Raw genomic sequence first — 19,662 nt, 5'->3', positions numbered from 1 at the left:
CATGTACACATAGGAAATACACACCAAAGTTATTTTGGTAGAGCAGGCGGCACCTGAAACGAGGGACATCGGGAAAGGCAGGGATGGAGGCCGGGCAGCCAAACCTGCAGTGCAGCTGGCAGCTCCAGGCAAAGAGGAGGAGAAAGCCCTGGCACTGAGGTCTGGACTAGGAAGTGGGGAGGAAGAAGTGGGGAGAAGGAGAGAGAAGCAGAGAGATAGAGAGAGAGAGAGAGAGAGAGGTGGGGAGAAAGGAGGAAAGGAGAGCAAGAGAGACAGAGACAGAAAGAGAGAAGGAGACAGGGAGAGAGGAGGAGAGAGAAGGAAAGGGGAAGGGAGAGAAAGAGAAGAGAGAGAAAAGAGAGGAGTGTTTTTTCTACTTTGGCATACTCATCCAGAATAGGAGCAGAAACAGAAAGAAGAGAGAGAGAAAGAGAGAAGGAGATAGAGAGAGAAGGGGGGAAGAGAGAAAGAGAGGGGAGAGAGGAATGTTCTTCCTACGTGGACATTCAGGCAGGATAGGAGGAAAAAGAGGACAGACAGACAGACAGAGAGGCAAAGATCACTTAGGCCAGATGCTTTCCATACCCCCACACCAAGAACATGGGACTGAGGGGCAGGAAAGACTCGGGCAAAGTGGTGTAATAGATAGAGTGTTGGACTTAGGAGTCAGGAATACTAGAGTTCCTGGGCAAGTCACTTATCCTCTGTGAGTCTCAATTTCCTCCTCTGTAAAATGGGGATAATAATAGCACCCCCCCCCCGCCCGGCTTGTTGTAGGACCGTAGGAAATAACACACATACAGCTATATACATGCTAGCTATTATTATTGCTAGGCCTGGCTCTGCTACTAACTGGTAGTGTGGCCTAAAGCAAATTCCTCCTGCCCCTGGGCCTTAATCTCTTCTGTGAAAACAAGAAAACTGGAGTAAGGCCCCTTTCAACTCTTACAGTTTATGAGTCCATTGCTGGGCAAATATGCACTATCTTTATTAACCACTATGTACCAGGGGCAGTGCCAATAGAGTGCTGGGCCCAAAGTCAGGAAGATTCTAGCCTCAGGCACTTACTTGCTGTGTGACCCTGGGCAACTCACTTTACCCTGTGTGCCTCAGTTTCCTCATCTGCCGAATGAGCTGGAGAAGGAAATGGCAAACCACTCGAGGATCTCGGCCAAGAAAACCCCAAATAGGGTGACGAAGAGTCAGACACCACTACACAACAAAAGGGCTTGTTACACCAGTCCTGGCTGAGTGGAAAGAACACTCCACTTTGTCTACTCTTGTTTAGTCGTTTTTTACTTAAAAGTCTTAGTAACGGGGGCAGCTAGGTGGCGCAGTGGATAAAGCACCGGCCCTGGATTCACGGTACCTGGGTTCAAATCTGGCCTTAGACACTTGACACATACTAGCTGTGTGACCCTGGGCAAGTCACTTAACCCCCATTGCCCCACAAAAAAAAAACCCTAAAAACAAAACTTAGTAACTTTACAAGTGCACTAAGACTTTTCAGACACCCTGTATTTATCCTGGACCTATTTTCTAGGCACTGATCCATGCACATATTGCTTCATCTTCCTCCTCTCTCTACTCTCCAACCCTCAGAACGGGAGTTCTTTAGAGCCTAGGAACTGTTTTGTCTTCATACCCCCAGCACCCAGTGAGGTGGCTGGCATGGTTAGTCAAGCAACATGCATTTATTAAATGTGTTATATTAATGTTGCAGGCTCAGAAAGACCCTCAATAAATGGTTGCTGGGTTGAACTGAATCGAGTTGCTCTCTCCCCTCGAGCTCACCAGCAACAGGGAGGAAGTGGAAGTTTAAAAATCTAGTTCTGAGTCGAGGCTTTGGTACTTATGATCTGCGGGAGCTTGGGCAAGTTGAAATTCTCCTCTGAGTGACTGTTTCCCCATCTGTAAAATTGAGATAATATTTGCACTTCTTCTCTCACACAGCTGTGGTTAAGGAAAGCATCTTGTTAAATCTAACATACTTCAGAAACGGGAGAGAGAGTATTATTGGGAACAGTGATGTCCTTTCTCTTTTCCTCCTTCATTGGATCGTAAAGTCTAGAACCTGAAGGGACTTGAGAAACCTTATTCTTCTGTTTTGTTTTTTAGTGAGGCAATTGGGGTTAAGTGACTTGCCCAGGGTCACACAGGTAGTAAGTGTTAAGTGTCTGAGGCCGGATTTGAACTCAGGTACTCCTGACTCCAGGGCCGGTGCTCTATCCACTGCACCACCTAGCTGCCCCCAACCTTATTCTTCTGACACTTGCCCCATTTTACTGATGAGCAAGTTAAGGTGAGCCAGTATGCTCACAAAATCCTACCTCCTCCAGAAAGCCTCGTCTCCAGCACCATATTTCTAGAAGCAGTAACAAAAAATTAAAAGAAAGGGGGTGCCCACCCATTGGGAAGTGAGCAAAAGAGTTGTGTTAAATGAGTGCCTGGCATACAGTAGGTGCTTAATGAGTGACTGACAAGTGGAAGAAATGTGCCTCAAGAAAGGACTAATGGAAGGAATATGGAGAAACATCAGGGAAGACCGGTAGCAATTGACAAAGAGTGAAATGAGCAAGAGGAGAGACTGAAATACACAAGGACTGAAGTAATGTGCCGGAAACAAGCATGCCCCTTCTTCCTTCCCTATGCAGGAAGCAGATATCTCTTCTGGAAGGGGCTGGGTGGGTGACCCATGCTAGTTGCAGAGAAGGGGTAAGGAAATGAACCTCTTTTCTTTCCTTTGAGAGAAGGGTGCTCAGGGTTGTTCCAGGAGAAGACTTGTTGAGCAGGAGGAGGAAAGGGGAAGATCAAGTATATTCATAAACGACTGTGATGTAAAAACAAAAGGAATCAGTAAGAAAATAACTAAAGCCCAGAAAGAGGAAGTAATTTGCGCAAGTTCATACAACAGCAGCAGAGCCAGGATTGAAACTAAGGGGCTTGGATATTAAAGACAGTTTTCTTTCAACTAGAACTTCCTCTTTCCAGCTCCAACATTCTCTTTTAATGTATGTGAGTTCTGTTCTCAGGTCCCTCCCAGCTTTGACATTCCATGTTCTAAGGGCCCTCCCAGCTCTGACATCCCATGTTCTAAGACCTCTTCCTACTCTGGTATAGTAGAAACACTGTATCTTGAGTTAAGAGGCCTTGGGTTCATTTCTTACTACTTGGGTAACTTGGGGTAAATCACTGACCTCCCCTTGTCTCATTTTCCTCACTGTAAAATAAAGGGGCTGGGCTCAGTGACTTCTGAGGTTCCTTCCAGCTCTAGAACCATGATCCAGGTTCAAGTCCTGCTCCTTCCACACTCGATATCCATGCAACCCATTTTACTCCCCTGGGCCTCAGTTTCCACAAAACAAGGTCAGATGAGCTGATTTCTTAGGCCCCTGGGCCCAGTTCCAAGCCTATGACCCCACAATCTCAGTTATGTTCTAGGTCCCTTCTGGCTTACATTCTGTTACTTTACTGTACTATCAATCCTTCTAGATCTAAACCCAATGAGCCATAAGGCAAATGTGGTCTCCCCTACTACATGTGAACTCCTCAGAAGTAGAGACAGGGTTTTTGCTTTTCTTTTTACCTCCAACTCTTGGCACAGTGCCTGACATATAAACTCTTGTTGCCTTGATTTGACTTGACCAATCTGTAGGTCTGCACAGAACAACCCATTCCAGAGTAACCTGCACCCAGAACATTTCCGTATTACCCTCCCACCACAGATACTAGGGGCCAGGCCACAGCCCCACTTCCAAGTCAGGCTCACTGAGAGGCCAAAGGACAGAAGTGGATCTTCCACTTCTGTGCACAAATATACTGAAGAAGCATCATAATAATAACTAAAAAAAGCAATCACATTTATGTAGACCCTCATCTGATCGTCACAATCACCCTGGGAGGGAGGCGGTGCAGCCATTACTAATGCCAACAGCCTGGCCTAGGACCTGAGTCAGGAAGACCCAAGTTCCAATCTCACTTCGGACATGTTTTAGCTGTGTGACCTCAGGTCCTCAGGCAGATCACAACTCCTCTGAGCTCCTTCATCTGTAAAGTGGAGAAAATACTATTTGTGTCACAGTGAGACTCCAAGAAGGTAACATATGCAAAGTATTTTCCTCTCCCCTGCCCTGGCCAGAGCCTGCCGGGAAAGCCCCGTTTTTTCTTTTCTTTTTTTTTGTGTGTGTGAGGCAAGTGGGGTTAAGTGACTTGCCCAGGGTCACACAGCTAGTAAGTGTTAAGTGTCTGAGGCCGGATTTGAACTCAGGTACTCCTGAATCCAGGGCCGGTGCTTTATCCACTGCGCCACCTAGCCGTATGTGGATTTTAATGCTTAAAGGTGGTTAAGAAAAAACGGGGCTGGGGCAGCTAGGTGGTGCAGTGGATGGAGCACTGGCCCTGGAGTCAGGAGTACCTGAGTTCAAATCCGGCCTCAGACACTTAACACTTACTAGCTGTGTGACCCTGGGCTAGTCACTTAACCCCCATTGCCCCACAAAAAAAAAATAAATCCACATACTATGCACTTGTGCTAGTTCCATGAAGAGACTCCTACAGGGGCAGCTAGGTGGCACAGTGGATAGAGCACTGGCCCTGGATTCAGGAGGACCTGGGTTCGGATCCGGCCTTAGACCCTTGACACTTACTAGCTGTGTGACCCTGGGCAAGTCACTTAACCCCAATTGCCTCACAAAAACAAAACAAAACAAAATAAAAGAGACTCCTACAAATATGGAGGGATGGATATGTGTGTATATATATGTGTGTGTGTGTGTGTTTGTGTGTGTATGTGTATATATATATGTATATATATGTATATATATATGTGTATATATATATATATATATATATATACACACGCATATATTTCTCTTTCTCTAGCCAGCAAATTAAATGACTCTTTTTTCCCCTAGTTCAATTTCTGGCCATGCAAAATAATTGATAATGTGAATTAATAATTGTGATGTATTTCTACATATGTTTGCGTATGTGTGCATGCATGTGCATGTGTGTATGTGTACTGTATGAGAGGAACCCTGATGTGGTGAAGAAAGTCCTGGCCTTAACAAATGGAATGGGGTTCAAATTCAGCCCGACACCTTACTAATTATGTGACCCTGGACCTGTCTCTTATCAGGTAGTTTGTTCTTCTCATCTTAGCAGTGGAGAGAGTACTGGACCTGGAGTCAGGCAGAGCTAAGTTCCAATCTGTCTGCAGATATTTAGTGGCTGTATGACCCTAGGTAAGTCACTTAACCTTGTTGGCCTCAATTTCCTCCTCTGTAAACAGGGGATAATAATAGCACTTCCCTCCTAGGGTTGTTGTGAGGAGCAAACATGATAATATTCACAGTGTTTTACAAACCTTAGAATACTTAAACATTAATATTAAAATTAAATATTAATATTTAAATAACATTAGCATTGGATATTAATGAATATTTAATAATATAAGTATATTAATAATTACTTGATACCTGTTTATATCCTATCATTATTATGAAAAACACAGTTCTTATCCATCCCCATCTTATAGATGGGAAACCCAAGGTATGGAGAGCTTGGCCCAAGTCGAGTGGCACCTGCAGCACAGCTGGGACCAGAGCCTGGAGGTTCTGAGCCGGTTCCCAGTACAGGCCTTTTGCCATTTATACCAGACTGGCTTTCTGACATCCTGTTGGTTACCATATTTCATTTCTCTTCTCCATGCCTTTGCCATGGCTGAGCCCTATGCCTGGGATGTTCTCCCTTCTCCCTTCTCCCCCTGGAATCCTGGTTTCTTTCCAGACGCTAATTAAACACCATTTTCTGTGTGAGGCCCGTCCTACTCCAACAGCCCAAAGCTCTTCCCTTCCACTCCCCCTACCCAGAATTTTTTTTCCTTTTACCTATAACTATATATGTGCATGCAGTCTCCCCTGTTAGAGGGCAGGGCCAAGGTCATTTGGGTGTTTGTATTCCTGGCCTCTACTCCCGTGCCTGGCACATATAGGGCGCTTAGTCAGTTCTTACTAAGCATCAGTCGGATGAGCAGAGAAGCCCCCGTTCAGTCGGCAGCATGGAATGTGTGACCCCATCTTGAGAGGCTGGGCTGGGCACTGTGGCCTAGGTAGTCAGAGGAACATTCTGCCAACACGCCCCCTCACCCACGAGGGTCTTCCAAGGCCTCTTGTGGCTGGGCTTGACCCCCAGAAGAATTATCACTTAAAAAAATCAACACCAGGAGAATGGAAACAAAACGAGCCCCCATCATCTGAGGAATAATGAAATGAGCTGTTGTCTGTGCAAGGAAGAGATTATTGTGGAGCTGGGGCTGTAGGGAAGGGCAATCATTAGGACTGCGGAGAGACTTGGGAAGATCTGTATGAACTGATGCAGAATCGATAAGCAGACCCAGGAGAATGACGTACATTGTGATTATAACAAAGCAAATGAAAAGCTAGCTAAGTAACTAAGAAAACCAGGAATGGTCCTGGAGAGCAGATAATGAAATATACCGGCTCCTGTCTCAGCAGACAGGTAGGGGACCATCAGGGCAAATGATGCATACGGTGACAAGATGAAGTCGCTGTCTTAGTTATTCTGTTTTATCTGTTTTTCTTTGTTACAAGGGAGGATTCGAATCCCAGTGGATGGAGAGGGAAGAGGGTATGTCCAGAAATGACTGTGATAGAGACATCACCTTAAAATTTAAATAGTGGGGGCTATTTCCTCCTCCCCTACCATCTCTTGGGATATGCTCAGTTGACATTCCTGGATCCAAGAGCTACCTGGAACCCTTAAGAAATAGTGATGGGGGCAGCTAGATGGTGCAGTGGATAGAGCACTGGCCCTGGAGTCAGGAGGACCTGAGTTCAAATCCGGCCTCAGACACTTAACACTTACTGGCTGTGTGACCCTGGGCAAGTCACTTAACCCCAATTGCCTCACACACAAAAAAAGAAAAAGAAAAAGAAAAAAAGAGAAATAGTGATGAAGGGGGTCAGCTAGGTAATGCAGTGGATAAAGCACCAGAACTGGAGTCAGGAGGACATGAGTTCAAATCCAGCCTCAGACACTTTACACTTACTAGCTGTGTGACCCTGGGCAAGTCACTTAACCCTCACTGCTCTGTTCCCCCAGCCCCCAAAATGGTGATGAAGCATGTCTAGGGAAGGTGAAGGGATAGAATGTTTGGGACTGACTCTTGATAACACATTTTTTCAGTGTATTGTTTAAAAAAAAGGAAAGAAAGTACATTACAGGCACTGGCTCTCTGGATAGGAGATGGAAGAGGCATGGCTCTCTCCTCCCTACTGCTAGTGCCTAACCACTGAGTTACCCACCACTTATATCATGCATGTCCTATATTTGTACTTCTTTGGGACATCAATTCTCCCATTTGAATGTAAACTCCTCAAAGACATCTTTTTGCTTTTCTTCATCCTTTCTGTGCTTAGTACAGTGTCTAGCACGTAGTAAGCACTTACTGAGTGTTTGTTGACTGACTAACTGAAGGTGATGTAAAAATAAAAGCTATCAATAAAAATGGAAAAATAAACATTGAATTAAAAAAATAACAACTTGTGGAATAGTAGACAGAAGACCAGCATTTGTTCCTTGAAGGGTTCAAGTCCTCCCTCAGAGAAATTGCTGATCTGCATCTGGGAAGGGAGTTTCCATACTGTAGTTACCCCTCAGAGGGGAAATCACCTGCGTGGATTAAATTATTATGTTTCCTCATTCAATCTTTACAAGAGAACTGTGAGGTCATTACCACAAAAACTCTCTGTTATCTTCATTTTGCAGATGAGGAAACTGAAAGGTGGAGGAATTTAACCGTGGCCAGGAAGCCGAGGAGAAAGAAGAAGAGAACTCACATCCGCAAGGAGCTCTCAGTTCTGGAGAGTGCTCTCCTTAAATTAACTCAGGGGAGTATGGCAGGAGAAGGACCCAGCAGGGCTAGGTTTCAAGCCATTTCTACTATACTATGTTGATTCTGGAAGGCTGGGACCCTCTGGCTAAAGCCTGCTTGGGAGCCAGGGGGAAGACAAGGCTGAAGACCCTCCATAGCAACCCCACCTTCTCAGTGCCTCATCCTTAAAAGACCAGCCTAGATGAGAAGTCACAGCTTGAGAAGCCTGGCCCTATTTGGCTCTCCTGATTCACAGATGGACAAAACTGATGTTCAGAGATGGACAAGAGTGCTTGACATTTATTGGCTGGGTGGCCTTGGCCAGGTGACTTGGCCTCTTTCTCAGGCTCAGTTTTCTCATCTGCAAATTGGGCTATAATAATAGTACCTACCCAGGAGGACCTGAGTTCAAATCTGGCCCCAGACACTTAACACTTACTAGCTGTGTGACCTTAGGCAAGTCACTTAACCCCAATTGCCTCACTAAAAAAAAAAAAATAGTACCTACCTTCCTGACTTCAAGCCTAGAGTTCCAGTTACTATCCAGTTCAGTGGGAAAGTGGATAGAACACTGAACTTACAATTGGGAAACCTGAGTTCAAATCCTTCCTCAGACAACTAATTCTCTTAATTCAAATGCCTTCCCTATGTTATTCATTTTCCATTTATCCTTTATGTAAGTTGTTTGTATATCTTGGTTGTTTGCATGTTGTCTTCCCCATTAGATTGTAAGTTTGTTGAAGGCAGGGACTGTCTTTTGCCCTTTTTTGTATCCCCAGCACTTAGCACAGTGTCTGGTGCTTAATAAATAAATGTTGATTGGTTGATCGATTGATTATCCGTGTGACTCTGGAAACTTGACACTGAAGGTGTCGAGGTTTGATACTAGATTTCAATGACTCAGGAAGAGAGAGCGAGACTGACAACTTTGTGCAACTCTGCCTCACTAAAATCCAAGTTAAGATATCACCTTGTGATGTCATTGGTCCTCTTTGGAAATGAAAGATGAACAAAACCAACAACATGACCCTAGGCAAGTCATTTAACCTCTCAGAGCATCAGCTTCCTCATCTGTAAGATGGGTCAATAACAGTACCTGGTTGTTGTGAAGATCAAATGAAATAATAATTGTAAAGCTCTTTGCAAACCTTAAAGCTCTATATAAATGCTCACTGTTATTACTATCATTGCCACCTTCTCACAGGGCAGTTATAAGGATGAAATGAAATAATGTGTGTTTAGCACTTTGTAAACCTCAGTTATTACACATAAGGAAACCAAGGCACAGAGAGGTTAATTCACTGGCTCAAAGCCACACAGCTAGGAGGAATCAGAGCTGGGGCTTGACCCTAGATCTGGCATTCTTCCCATGCCAGAGATCAGAGGAGAGAGAGGTAGTGGTAGCTCACTGGTACCCTCCAGGAGCAGGCACAGATGAGCTGGGCTTTGAATGGTGGGTGTCCCCTCAGCAGGATTGGGGTAGGGTGGGGTCAGAAGATTCTAAGTCTTCAGCTGAAAGGAGCCCCTTTTGTCTGATGGGGGAAGCCCAAAGAGTTAAAATGACTTCCCAAGGTCACAGAGAGCATTATGGGAAAGAGAAGGGAAGGAATAAGCACTGCTTGAGTGTCTACTGTATGCCAGGCACACATTGAGAGACTGACAAATATTATCTCATTGGGGAAAGAGCAATGGTGTGTTTGCCATGCATGGAGGAGAGACAGGGCTGTGGAAAGCCTGAGTGCAAAACTCACCTAGGCTATGTGACCTTGGCCAGATCAACTTCTCTCTGTACCTCAGTTTCTTCCTCAGCTGAGGAGGTTGAACAAGATCATCTTTAACCTCTAAATCCAAACATCCTGGATCCTGGCTCCCATCAAAAAATAGCTGACCCTTTCCTTGACCTTCCTGGACTTCAGTGTCCCCATCCAAAAAATGGGGTTAATATGATTCTAAATACCCACCCCACAAGGTTGTTGTAAGGAATGTTTTTGTTTTTGTTTTTAGTGAGGCAATTGGGGTTAAGTGACTTGCCCAGGGTCACACAGCTAGTAAGTGTTAAGTGTCTGAGGCCGGATTTGAACTCAGGTACTCCTGACTCCAGGGCCGGTGCTCTATCCATTGCGCCATCTAGCTGCCCCTATGGATCAGTTTTAATTGTGATAACTACTTCTATTATATGAACGATTCCTGAATTGAAAAGGAGAGACAAAGGGCAGGTAGGTGGTGCAGTGGATAGAGCACTGGCCCTGCAGTCAGGAGGATCTGAGTTTGAATCTGACCTTAGATAGTTTACTAGCTGTGTGGCCCTGAGCAAGTCACTGAACCCTGATTGCCGAGAGAGCGAGAGTGAGAGCAACAGCAATACCTCAGCATCCTCAAATATTCAAAAAGAATAAGAGGAAGGTTTCCCAGCTCCACCCTCAGAGGTAGGCAGGATAGGTCTTATTATTTTCATTTTATGGAAGAAGAAACTGAATCTCAGAGAGACATTAAGGGACTTTCTAAAGGTCACAGAAGACTTCATTTGATATCACAACCCTTTGAGGAAGGTAGGGTAGGTCTTGTTAGCCCCATTTTACAGATGAGGAAACTGAGGTTCAAAAATGTTAAAGGACTTTCTAAACGTCACCCAGGAATTTTTACCAAAGATAACAGCCCTGTGAGGGAGGCAGGGCTGGTCTTATTAACTGTATTTTACACATAAGGAAACTGATGCTCGGGACCTCTGAGACTGAACACGTCTGTTTTCAGGCTGAAAAAAAAAAAGTCAGGAGGGAGAGTGAACCTAAAGAGGATTGAGATGGAATGCTGGAACAAGGGTCTGGGAGAATCAGAAAACATTAAGACCAGGGCCCATGCAGAGGGATGAGCCTTAATGAGAACAGGGCTACTTCCTTCTCTGGGGTTGAAGAGGGGGATGCCTCTGAGGCTCCAGGAATGAGGTGGGGGGGGGGGCAGAGAGATGGGGGGAAGGGAAAGGGCAGGAGGTGAGAGGCTGAGAACACTCACCTCAGATGGCCTCGATCTTTTCTGTAGGTGGGCTGGGGATAGAGGTGGGGTCTGTGGCTAGAGGAGAGAAGAAAAGATTTGGAACAAATCTCTAGAGAAGAGAAGGAGATAAGGCACCAAGAAGGATAAAGGAAGGAGGATTCTTGAGCACAAGCCAGGGCCCAGCTGAGGGTGAGGTGCCATGAATTTGTGGTGGGTGAAACCAGCTTGATTTCATGATTTCCTCCAGTGACGCTCAACTGCCTGGGAACAGGAGCAGAGAGACTGAGTGTGGGGTAGGGCTGGGGGGGGTTACCCAGAGATAAGGAATCCAAAGTTGGGAGAGACAGTAAGAGGGCTTAGTAGCTAGGAATACAACAGTGTAGGCCTACTATGTGGTCGAGGAGAAAAAACAAAGTCAACATTGGGGGGCTAGACCAGGAAAATCAGGATAATAATAGCTTACATCTAGAGGTTTGGGGGGAGCAGCTAGGTGGCACAGTGGATAAAGCACTAGCCCTGGAGTCAGGAGTACCTGAGTTCAAATCCAGCCTCAGACACTTGACACTTACTAGCTGTGTGACCCTGGGCAAGTCAACCCCAATTGCCTCACCAAAAAATTTTAAAACATCTAGAGGTTTGCAGGACTTCCCTCTCCCCTGATACAGTAAAAATGTAACCTCCTTTGAGGGGAGAGGCTGTTTTTGTTTTGTCTTTGTCCTCTCAGAACCAGCACATAGTAGGTATTGAATAAATGATGCTTGGACTGGATATGAACAAGAGGGAGAAAAGTGGTGGGATTGGAGGTGGCCGGTGGGAAGTGGTATTTCAAAGTTCTGGGTCACAGAAAGAGGGCAATCCTGAGGTAGAAAGAGCTAAGATTTGTGTTTTTTTAATCTAGGTTCAAATCCTGACTTGGCTTCTTGGAAATCTGTGTGACCCTGGGTGAGTCAATGACATGTTCCAGGTCTCAGTTTCCTCATCTGTAAAATGAAGGGACTGGCCTCTGACATTTCCTCCTGATGCTTAGCACAATGTCTGGAATATAGTAGGTGTTTAATAAATGCTTGTGGATTGAATGGATAATTAACCCTATTACCCTTTGAGTGTAGCTGAGGCAGGTCTCTGGAGGTCAGTTTTTAGAGAGATTGTCAACATGAATCCTGAAGTTCCAAGGATGGGGATTGGGGAAAAGGGAGGATGATGGGAAGGTGCTAATGTCATAGAACAAAGGAGCAAATGTTTTGGAGGGCATATGTTTGAGTAAGTGATATCAGTAGGGATAAGGAGAGAGTGGGAGAAATTATGGAAGGAAGGTGGTAGAGGGATGATCTAAAAGCATCCCTGGGGCAGAAAACAAATACCTGTCTCTTCTCATGGCCTCCCATTAGGCAATGGGAGGAATATCCCCCCCCCAACCCCCTCAGTGCAGACCCTTACACGAGACTGTTGTCCTCAGGTTTTGTGGGAAGACAGGAGGGAGAAACAACATTCACTGACATGTTGCCAAGTTCCTGAGCCAAAAGGGGGGACCAGCTTGGCCTGGTCTGAACCAGGGCATAGATACTGAGGTCCTAACCTGCTGCTGCTGCTGCTGCTGTCTCAGCCTGCCTTCCTCTGTAGCCCATTCTAAGGGCTGCCTCCTTCCCCTTCCCTCCCCTCCCCTCCCCCAGTACAGAGGGACAGGCCCACACGCATAGGGTAGGCCTTATGCATGAGTATAAATGGACACTTCTGTCTATAGAGAAGTATTCACAGCGTGGCCTCCCAGGGAGGGGGGTTGGAATGAAGCTTATTTAATATTTTAACAAATGATCTGGCAGAGGGAGGACCCAGTGAAATCTCTCGGCCGAGGGGGGGGGGTCCTCAGCTTCTGGCGATGACATTCAGCTCTCTAGGGCACGAAGGGGAGGAATTTTAGATCCTCTCATGGGGGGGGGGGGGGAGAGGTTCTAATTTAGACATCTGGTCCAACCCAAACCTGAGCAGAAACCTGCTGTATAACTTCCCTGGCAATCAGCTTGCTGGGTGCCATCTGAAGACCTTGGAGATGGGGAGCTCACTACCTCCCAAAGTAGTCTTCCTGGGGAAAATTTTAGGTCCTTATGTGAGGTGGGGCAGAAAAGTAGGTAAAGGTAGTGAAATGTACTGAGGATCCCCAGGCGTTATAGATAACATGATGGATTCAGATATTCAGGGGTACTGAGTTTGAATCCTATCTCACCTGTGGATTTCACTATCACTTAATTTCCCAAGGTCTCCATTTTCCTTTGCTCCAAAATGATGGGGTTAAGTTAGTTAGGTGGTGCAGTGGATGGAGCACTGGCCCTGGAATCAGGAGGACCTGAGTTCAAATCCAACCTCAGACACTTAACACTTACTAGCTGTGTGACCTTGGGCAAGTCACTTAACCCCAATTGCCTCATCAAAAAAGCCAAAATGATGGGGTTGACCCCAATGACCTGTAAGGTACCTTTCAGTGATAAATCTATGATCCTATAAATCCCTACTTAATTTCATGTCGTTAGATTTGGCCCAGTAGCCTAGCCTAACCTGGTTCCCTTCTCTATAGCCCATTCTAAGGAATGCCTCCTTCCCTTCGTCCCCCTCCCATCCCCCAACACACAGTGAGAAAGACACACAAACGGGTAGGCCTTAGACATGAGTGGACACTTCCTTTTGGATCCTAACCTGTCATTCAGCTAAGCGCTCCCAACTTTGTGTCACCTGCAAATCTGGTGCGTGTGCCTGTGCATGCTTTTCTCCAGGTCATGGACAAATACATTAAACTGACAAGGTCTGAGCACAGCGTCCCCTGGCACTCCCCTAGAGACTGCCAAGTTGACAATGAAGCATTCATAGGGACAGCTAGGTGGCGCAATGGATAAGGCACGGGCCCTGGATTCAGGAGGACCTGAGTTCAAATTCAGCCTCAGACACTTGGCACTTACTATCTGTGTGACCCTGGGCAAATCACTTAACCCCCATTGCCCCACAAAAAAACAAAACAAAAAAAAGACAATGAAGCATTCATTCATTCATTGATGCCTACTCTTGTGGGTTTTTTTTATGAAATGATGTAAAATAAGGTAAGCAGAACCAGAAAACAACACGCATAAATAAAACTACAATGATGTCAATTTTTTAAAAACCAACAAGGAAACAAAACTAAACTCTTATAATCAAGACGACCAAGCTTGGTCTTGGAGAAGACCAAAAAATATACACCTTTCTCCCTTCATTGTGGAGGTGGGGGACAATGGGTGAGAAATATTGCAAATGCTGCCAGGCTAGGTCAGTTTGGTTGGTTTGTTTTGCAAAACAGCATTTTCTTTTAAAATCTTTGTGACAAGGAAAGGCTTGCCAGTTAAAAGAAGGGGTTGGGTAGAGGGAGATATTCAGAAATGAATGTAATCTGTACATAAAAAAGCACCAATAAAACAAAGAAGAGGGGAAAATAGGAATAAAACATGAGCTGATTATTCAGTCACAGCCCTGGGGCACTGTGAGATCCTCATTACAATTGAATTTATGTTGTGGGTCCAGGCCAGCAGGAGGGGTGGGGAAAAGATACTAGAGAAAGACCTGGATCCTGCCCTCAAGTTACTGACAGTCTAGTTGGTGAACAAGACAAAACAGGTATAAAAAAGAATAATAGCATTTAGAAAGAACTTTGAGGTTAGCAAAGCACTTTCGAATGCGTATCTCATTTTACCCTCACAACACTGAAAGGTAAGCGCTATTATCCCTGCATTTTACCAATGAGGAAACAGCCTAGGAGTAGTTAAGGGACTTGTCCAGGGTCATATGGCTTCTAAGTGTCAGAGGCAGAATTCACACTCAGGTCCAGCGCTCTGTCCACTAGTGACATATAAGTCAGTGTAAGGGGAATTCAGAAAGATGACGGTGGGTTTCATGGAGGAGGAAGGCTCAGGCCTTCAGTGGGGAAGACCCAGTTGGGTTTGGTGAAAAGAGAACTGAGTCTGTAGCCAGAAGTCATGAGTTTGGAAATCCTGGCTCTGCCACTATGTACCTGGATGACCTTGGGTCAGTCACTGGGCTTGTTTCCTGGTCTGTGAAATGGTTCAGAGGGTCACTAAAGTTCCCTTCATCTCTGAACCTGCAATCCTATGAAGTGTCCCCCCCAGTCCGAGACAGCCTGGGGCGCCCTGGGCTTCCCCACTCTGGATGACCTTACCTGCTCTCGGATGCGCAGGGGCTGGGGCACACGCCGGGCACGGACCGGCCTGGCAGGCCTAGGAGGTGTCCGGGCCAGGCTCTGCCCCTCCACCCCAGCCCCTCAGAGAGGGAGGGACCCTTCGAGCGGGACACGCCCCTCCCTCCCAGCGTCTCCCCCTCACCTCCTCCCGGGCCAGCGCCGCCCCCCTGCATCGGGGCATCTTGGCGGCGAAGGCGAGTGCGGCGGAGCCACCCTGGGAGCTAAGGTCGTCCGCGGTGACCGCCAGGAACTCGGCGACGCTGAGCTGCTCGGGCATGATCGGGCTGGGGTCCGGCGTGGGGCGCGGGACTCGGGGTACTGGACTCAGGGAAACGGGCAGCAGCACCAGCTGGGTCCTACGGAGCAGGGAAACCGCGCTGCGCCGGGCGGCCTCTCGCTGCCCTGCCTGGGCACAGTCCGAATCCGAGGGCCCGCCCCACCCCCGCCCCACCCCCGCCTCTCTCCTCCTACGGCCAGCCCCTGCGAGCACCTTCCTCCACCCCCAGCCTGGCTAGGGCCTCCCCCTCGAGTCCCCACTGCCCTTGGCCCCTACCTTGCCCCGCCCCCACTCCCCAGACCTCTCAATTCTTTCTCCAGCCCCCACCACCTCCAAGTCCCTCCCACTCCCGCCCCAGGTTCCCCAGTCCTCCTGCAGTTCCCCCCCTTTTCGCCCCGCCCCCAGGTCCCCCATTCCTCTTACAGCCCCTCCACTCTCGTCCCTTCTCGCCCCGCCCCCAAAGTCTCCCATTCCTCCAGCAGCCCCCGCCCCTTCTAGTCCCTCCCCCTCCAGGCCCCATCCCCATTCTCCCAGGTCTGCCCCATCTCATCTTGCCCTCCCTCTAGACCCCCCTCGACTCTGCAAAGCCCTCGACTCCACCTCCCGGCCTCCCCACCTCATTCGTCCCGCCCCTTTCAAGTTTCCCACTAGCCCCGCCCCCAGGTCCAGTCCTGCTCCTTCCCCCTTCCCTAGCTTCCCACCTGGGCCCGGACGCCGTGGCCCCGCCCTTTGTCTCCCTGCCTGGGGCTCCCCGCAGTCACGTGGGCTCAGCCTGTTTTCCCCCTATCCCCTCCGGCCCTAACTTCTCCCGGTTCTTGCCCCGCCCCGCTTTTGGCCCCGGGCCCAGGAGCACTGCCCCATCCCCGCCAACCCGGCTGTGCTGGCCCGTCTTCTCCAGGACTTTGGGAGGCTCCCCCCCATCCCTTAGACAGCCCCTCCCGGGCCCTTCCCCCCACAAAACAATCGTTGCCCTTATGAGCCCTCCCGTTTCTCGTTTCCTAGGCCTTTACGGTTTACAAAGTGCTTTTCACAAAACAGAGACCTAGGCCGGTTGTGCGAGTTTTACAGTTGAGGAAACTGAGGCCCAGAGAGGGGACCTGATCTCAGGGACTCACAGCTCTTAAATATGGTAAGCAAAGATAGTAACCCAGACGTCTTGACTTTCACTATGGACCCCGCGTGTATGTGTCCTCACCTTCCCCCAAACCCAACCCCCCAAACAAAAACCAGCCTCTGGCTCCTGAACCCAACTTCCCCCTTTCTGCTCGAGGCCCCACCAATCCCCCAGTTGCCCGGCTCGGTAATATTTGACTCCTCCCTTTCCCATCTTGTCCATGCCCACATTACCCAAGCCACAGCCCAATTCCTTTCTCAATTGGGTCACAAGACAAATTCAGAACTAGGAGGGCCTTTATTTGTGTCCAAACTCCTTACTCTGCAGAGTTGGAGGTCAGAAGGGAGAGCACTCCAGGCATGAGCTACAGCCAGTGCAAAAGTCCTGAATCTGGAGATGGATTTTTGTGCCTTCAGATCATCGTGTTTATGGAGGAAAATGATGTGTAAAAATCTGGAAAGTTAGGAAGGGGTCAAGTTGTGAGGGGTTTTAAAAGCCTAACAGGATTTTATGTGTGATTTTGGAGGTAATAGGGAGGCACCAGGGTTTATTGAGTCGTGGGGTGGGGGTGGGTGACATGGTCAGATCTTCCGTTTAGGAAAACCACTTTGGCAGCTGAGTGGAGAATGGATCGGTGTGGGGAGAGATTTGGGGCAGGGGGCCCAATGCTATTTACAGTGGTCCAGATGAAAGCTGATGAAGGACCTGCACCAGGACCATGAGTAGAGAGGAAGGGACAGATGCCAGGGATTTCAAGGTAACACAGAATTGGACATCAGATTAGATATGTAGGCTGAGGGTGAGTGAGGGATTTGAGGATGACACCGAAGTAGCAAGACCAGGTGACTGGATTGGGATGCCCTTGACAGAAACAGAAAAGTTAGCAAGGGAGGGAGGCTTAGGGAGGAAAGATTATGAGTTCTGTTGAGGTAGAAATACCTACCAGATAGCCAGAGGCATTTAGTGGACTGAGAATCAAGAGAGAAATTAGGGCTAGATACATAGAGATCTGGGAATCGTCTGTAGAGGGGGGGATGGTTGAACCCTTTGGAGTAGATGAGATCACCTGCAAAGGAGATCTAGAAGGAAGGTGTAGGAGAAGCATGAGGAAAACCTAGAGAAGAAGGAGGATCTGGGAGGGGAGGGCAATCAGCACTGTCTGAGGCTGCAAGAGAGGTCAAGAAAGGTGAGCACTGAGTAAAAGCCATTGGATCTGGCAATTAAGAGACTATTGGTGGAGTTGTGAACTGATGCAGCCATTCTGGAGAGCAATTTGGAACCATGCCCAAAGGGCTATGAGACTGTGCATATCCTTTGACTCTGTAACACCACTACTAGCAGTCTGTATCCTAAAGAGATCATATAAAAGGGAAAAGGACCCACATGTACAAAAATATTTATAACAGCTCTTTTTGTGGTGGCAAAGAATTGGAAATCGAGGGAATACCCATCATTTGGGGAATGGCTGAACAAATTGTGGTATATAAATGTTATGGAATACTATTGTGCTATAAGAAATGATGAACAGGCAGATTTCGGAAAAAAACCTGGAAAGACTTAAGTGGACTGATGCTGAGTGAAGTGAGCAGAACCAGGAGAATATTGTACACAGTAACAGCAACATTGTCAACTGTGATTGGCTATTCTCAGAAAAGAACTCATGATGGAAAATGTTCTCCACATCCAGAAAAAAAGAACTGTGGATCCTGAATGTAGATTGAACCCTACTGTTTCTACTTTTCCCCCACTCTTTTTTGAGGTTTTTCCCTTTTGTTCTGATTCTTCTTTCACAATATGACTAATGCAGAAATATGTTTAATGTGATTGTTCATATATAGCCTATATCAGGTTGCTTTGTGTCTTGGGGAGAGGGGAGGGAAAAAAATTGAAACTCAAAATCTTATAAAAACAAATGTTGAAAACTATTTTTACATGTAACTGGAAAATAATAAAATAATTTTATGATTAAAACAAAACAAAACAAAAAAGAGACCACTGGTAACTTTGGAGACAGCTGGTCCAGTAGAATGATGAGGTCAGAAGCCACATTGCAAAGGGGTGTGTTGTTCATCCTTTGTTCTGGAAGAGGACCAATGACATCAGATCAGGCGGGTGATGTCTCGACTTGCAAGTGAATTGGATTTAAGTTAGGCAGAGCTGTGCAAAGTCACCAGCCTCAGTCTTTCCTTCAAAGTCCAGTGGCAAGATGGGCGATTACCACTCCCCCCACCCCATACCCCCCAAAGGGTCTAGAAGAGAGGAAATGGAGATGCCTAGTATAGACAGTTTTCTGAAGGCGTTTAACCATGAATGGGAGGAGAGATACCGAATGATAGCTGATAGGTATGCTAGCATCAAGGGAGGGTTTTTGGTTGGTTTTTGCAGAGCTGAGATTCAAGGGCACATGATTGGATTCCAAATCTCTTGGGCTTTGTATGACCTCTTAGCTGGTCCTCCAGCATTCCCTCTCTCCTCCAATCCATCTAGTGCACACAGCCAGGAGTGACCACATCATTCCCTGACCATTCAGGGACTCCTGGACTCCTTGTCAACTGTGGATTGCCGGCTAATGTCCTTATCCTGGCATCTCCCCCCACCCCATGTTGAATTTATTTTACTTTATCTGCACATCTTATCTCACCTAATGATACATAAAGCCCTTGAAGGCAAGAGTGGTTTCACTTTTTTCTTTGTATCCCCAGGACTGGGGGCAGTACCTAGAGGCCCTATTTAACACACATGGTATTTAGTAAATACTTGTTGACTGGTAGATAAGTTGACTCAAGACAATTTCCATTTTTCCCCTCCAACCCTAGGCTTTCCTGTCTCTGCCCATATTCCCTCACGTAGGCTGCTAGGAGTCAGGTTTGAGGGGGACAGACCATGCCAAATCTCGCCCATCCTTTGACGGCAAATCCCTAACCTTGCCTGGCCTTTGGTGGCTCCAGTGCCATGTCTTCCAGGCACCTGCCTCCCTGACCTCTGAAATTCTGGAGTAACTTGGTACTTCTCCTAGAGCCTGGAACCACTGGACATGACAGTGTGTTCTCTGCTTCAGTCCTAGAGTAGGAGCTTCTTGAAGCCAGGACTTCTCTCTCATTTTCTGCCTCCTATTTATAGTTGACCCACAGCAAATGTTTGCTCATCATCCTGGTGATGCCATTAGTCTT

The 19,662-nt window shown here is 47.2% G+C and overlaps 1 protein-coding gene and 1 long non-coding RNA gene across 3 annotated transcripts in view; one reads left to right on the top strand and one right to left on the bottom strand.

Annotated features, from left to right (window-relative positions):
* ASAP3 (ArfGAP with SH3 domain, ankyrin repeat and PH domain 3) overlaps positions 1-16,123 on the bottom strand; it is a 69,722-nt gene extending 53,599 nt beyond the window's left edge. The window contains exons 1-2 of one of the 2 annotated variants that reach the window (XM_043995204.1): positions 16,080-16,123; positions 15,244-15,457 (exon numbers count right to left, since the gene is read on the bottom strand). In XM_043995204.1, the coding sequence (XP_043851139.1) occupies positions 15,244-15,378 (135 nt within the window). In that variant the 5' untranslated portion in view covers positions 15,379-15,457; positions 16,080-16,123. Of the gene's footprint in view, positions 1-15,243; positions 15,458-15,679; positions 15,695-16,079 lie in introns of those variants that run through there. The other variant, XM_043995205.1, reaches the window with a different exon arrangement.
* On the top strand, positions 15,278-17,927 carry LOC122749037. The gene is made up of 3 exons (XR_006355655.1): positions 15,278-15,416; positions 16,381-16,507; positions 16,820-17,927. It is a non-coding gene; the product is annotated as an uncharacterized LOC122749037 (long non-coding RNA).
* The last annotated feature ends 1,735 nt before the right edge of the window (positions 17,928-19,662 follow it).

This window comes from Dromiciops gliroides, chromosome 3 (assembly GCF_019393635.1).
Source record: "Dromiciops gliroides isolate mDroGli1 chromosome 3, mDroGli1.pri, whole genome shotgun sequence".
Taxonomy (NCBI): domain Eukaryota; kingdom Metazoa; phylum Chordata; class Mammalia; order Microbiotheria; family Microbiotheriidae; genus Dromiciops; species Dromiciops gliroides.
The sequence above is the reverse complement of the archived record's forward strand: the minus strand, read 5'-3'. Positions and strand labels throughout refer to the sequence as shown.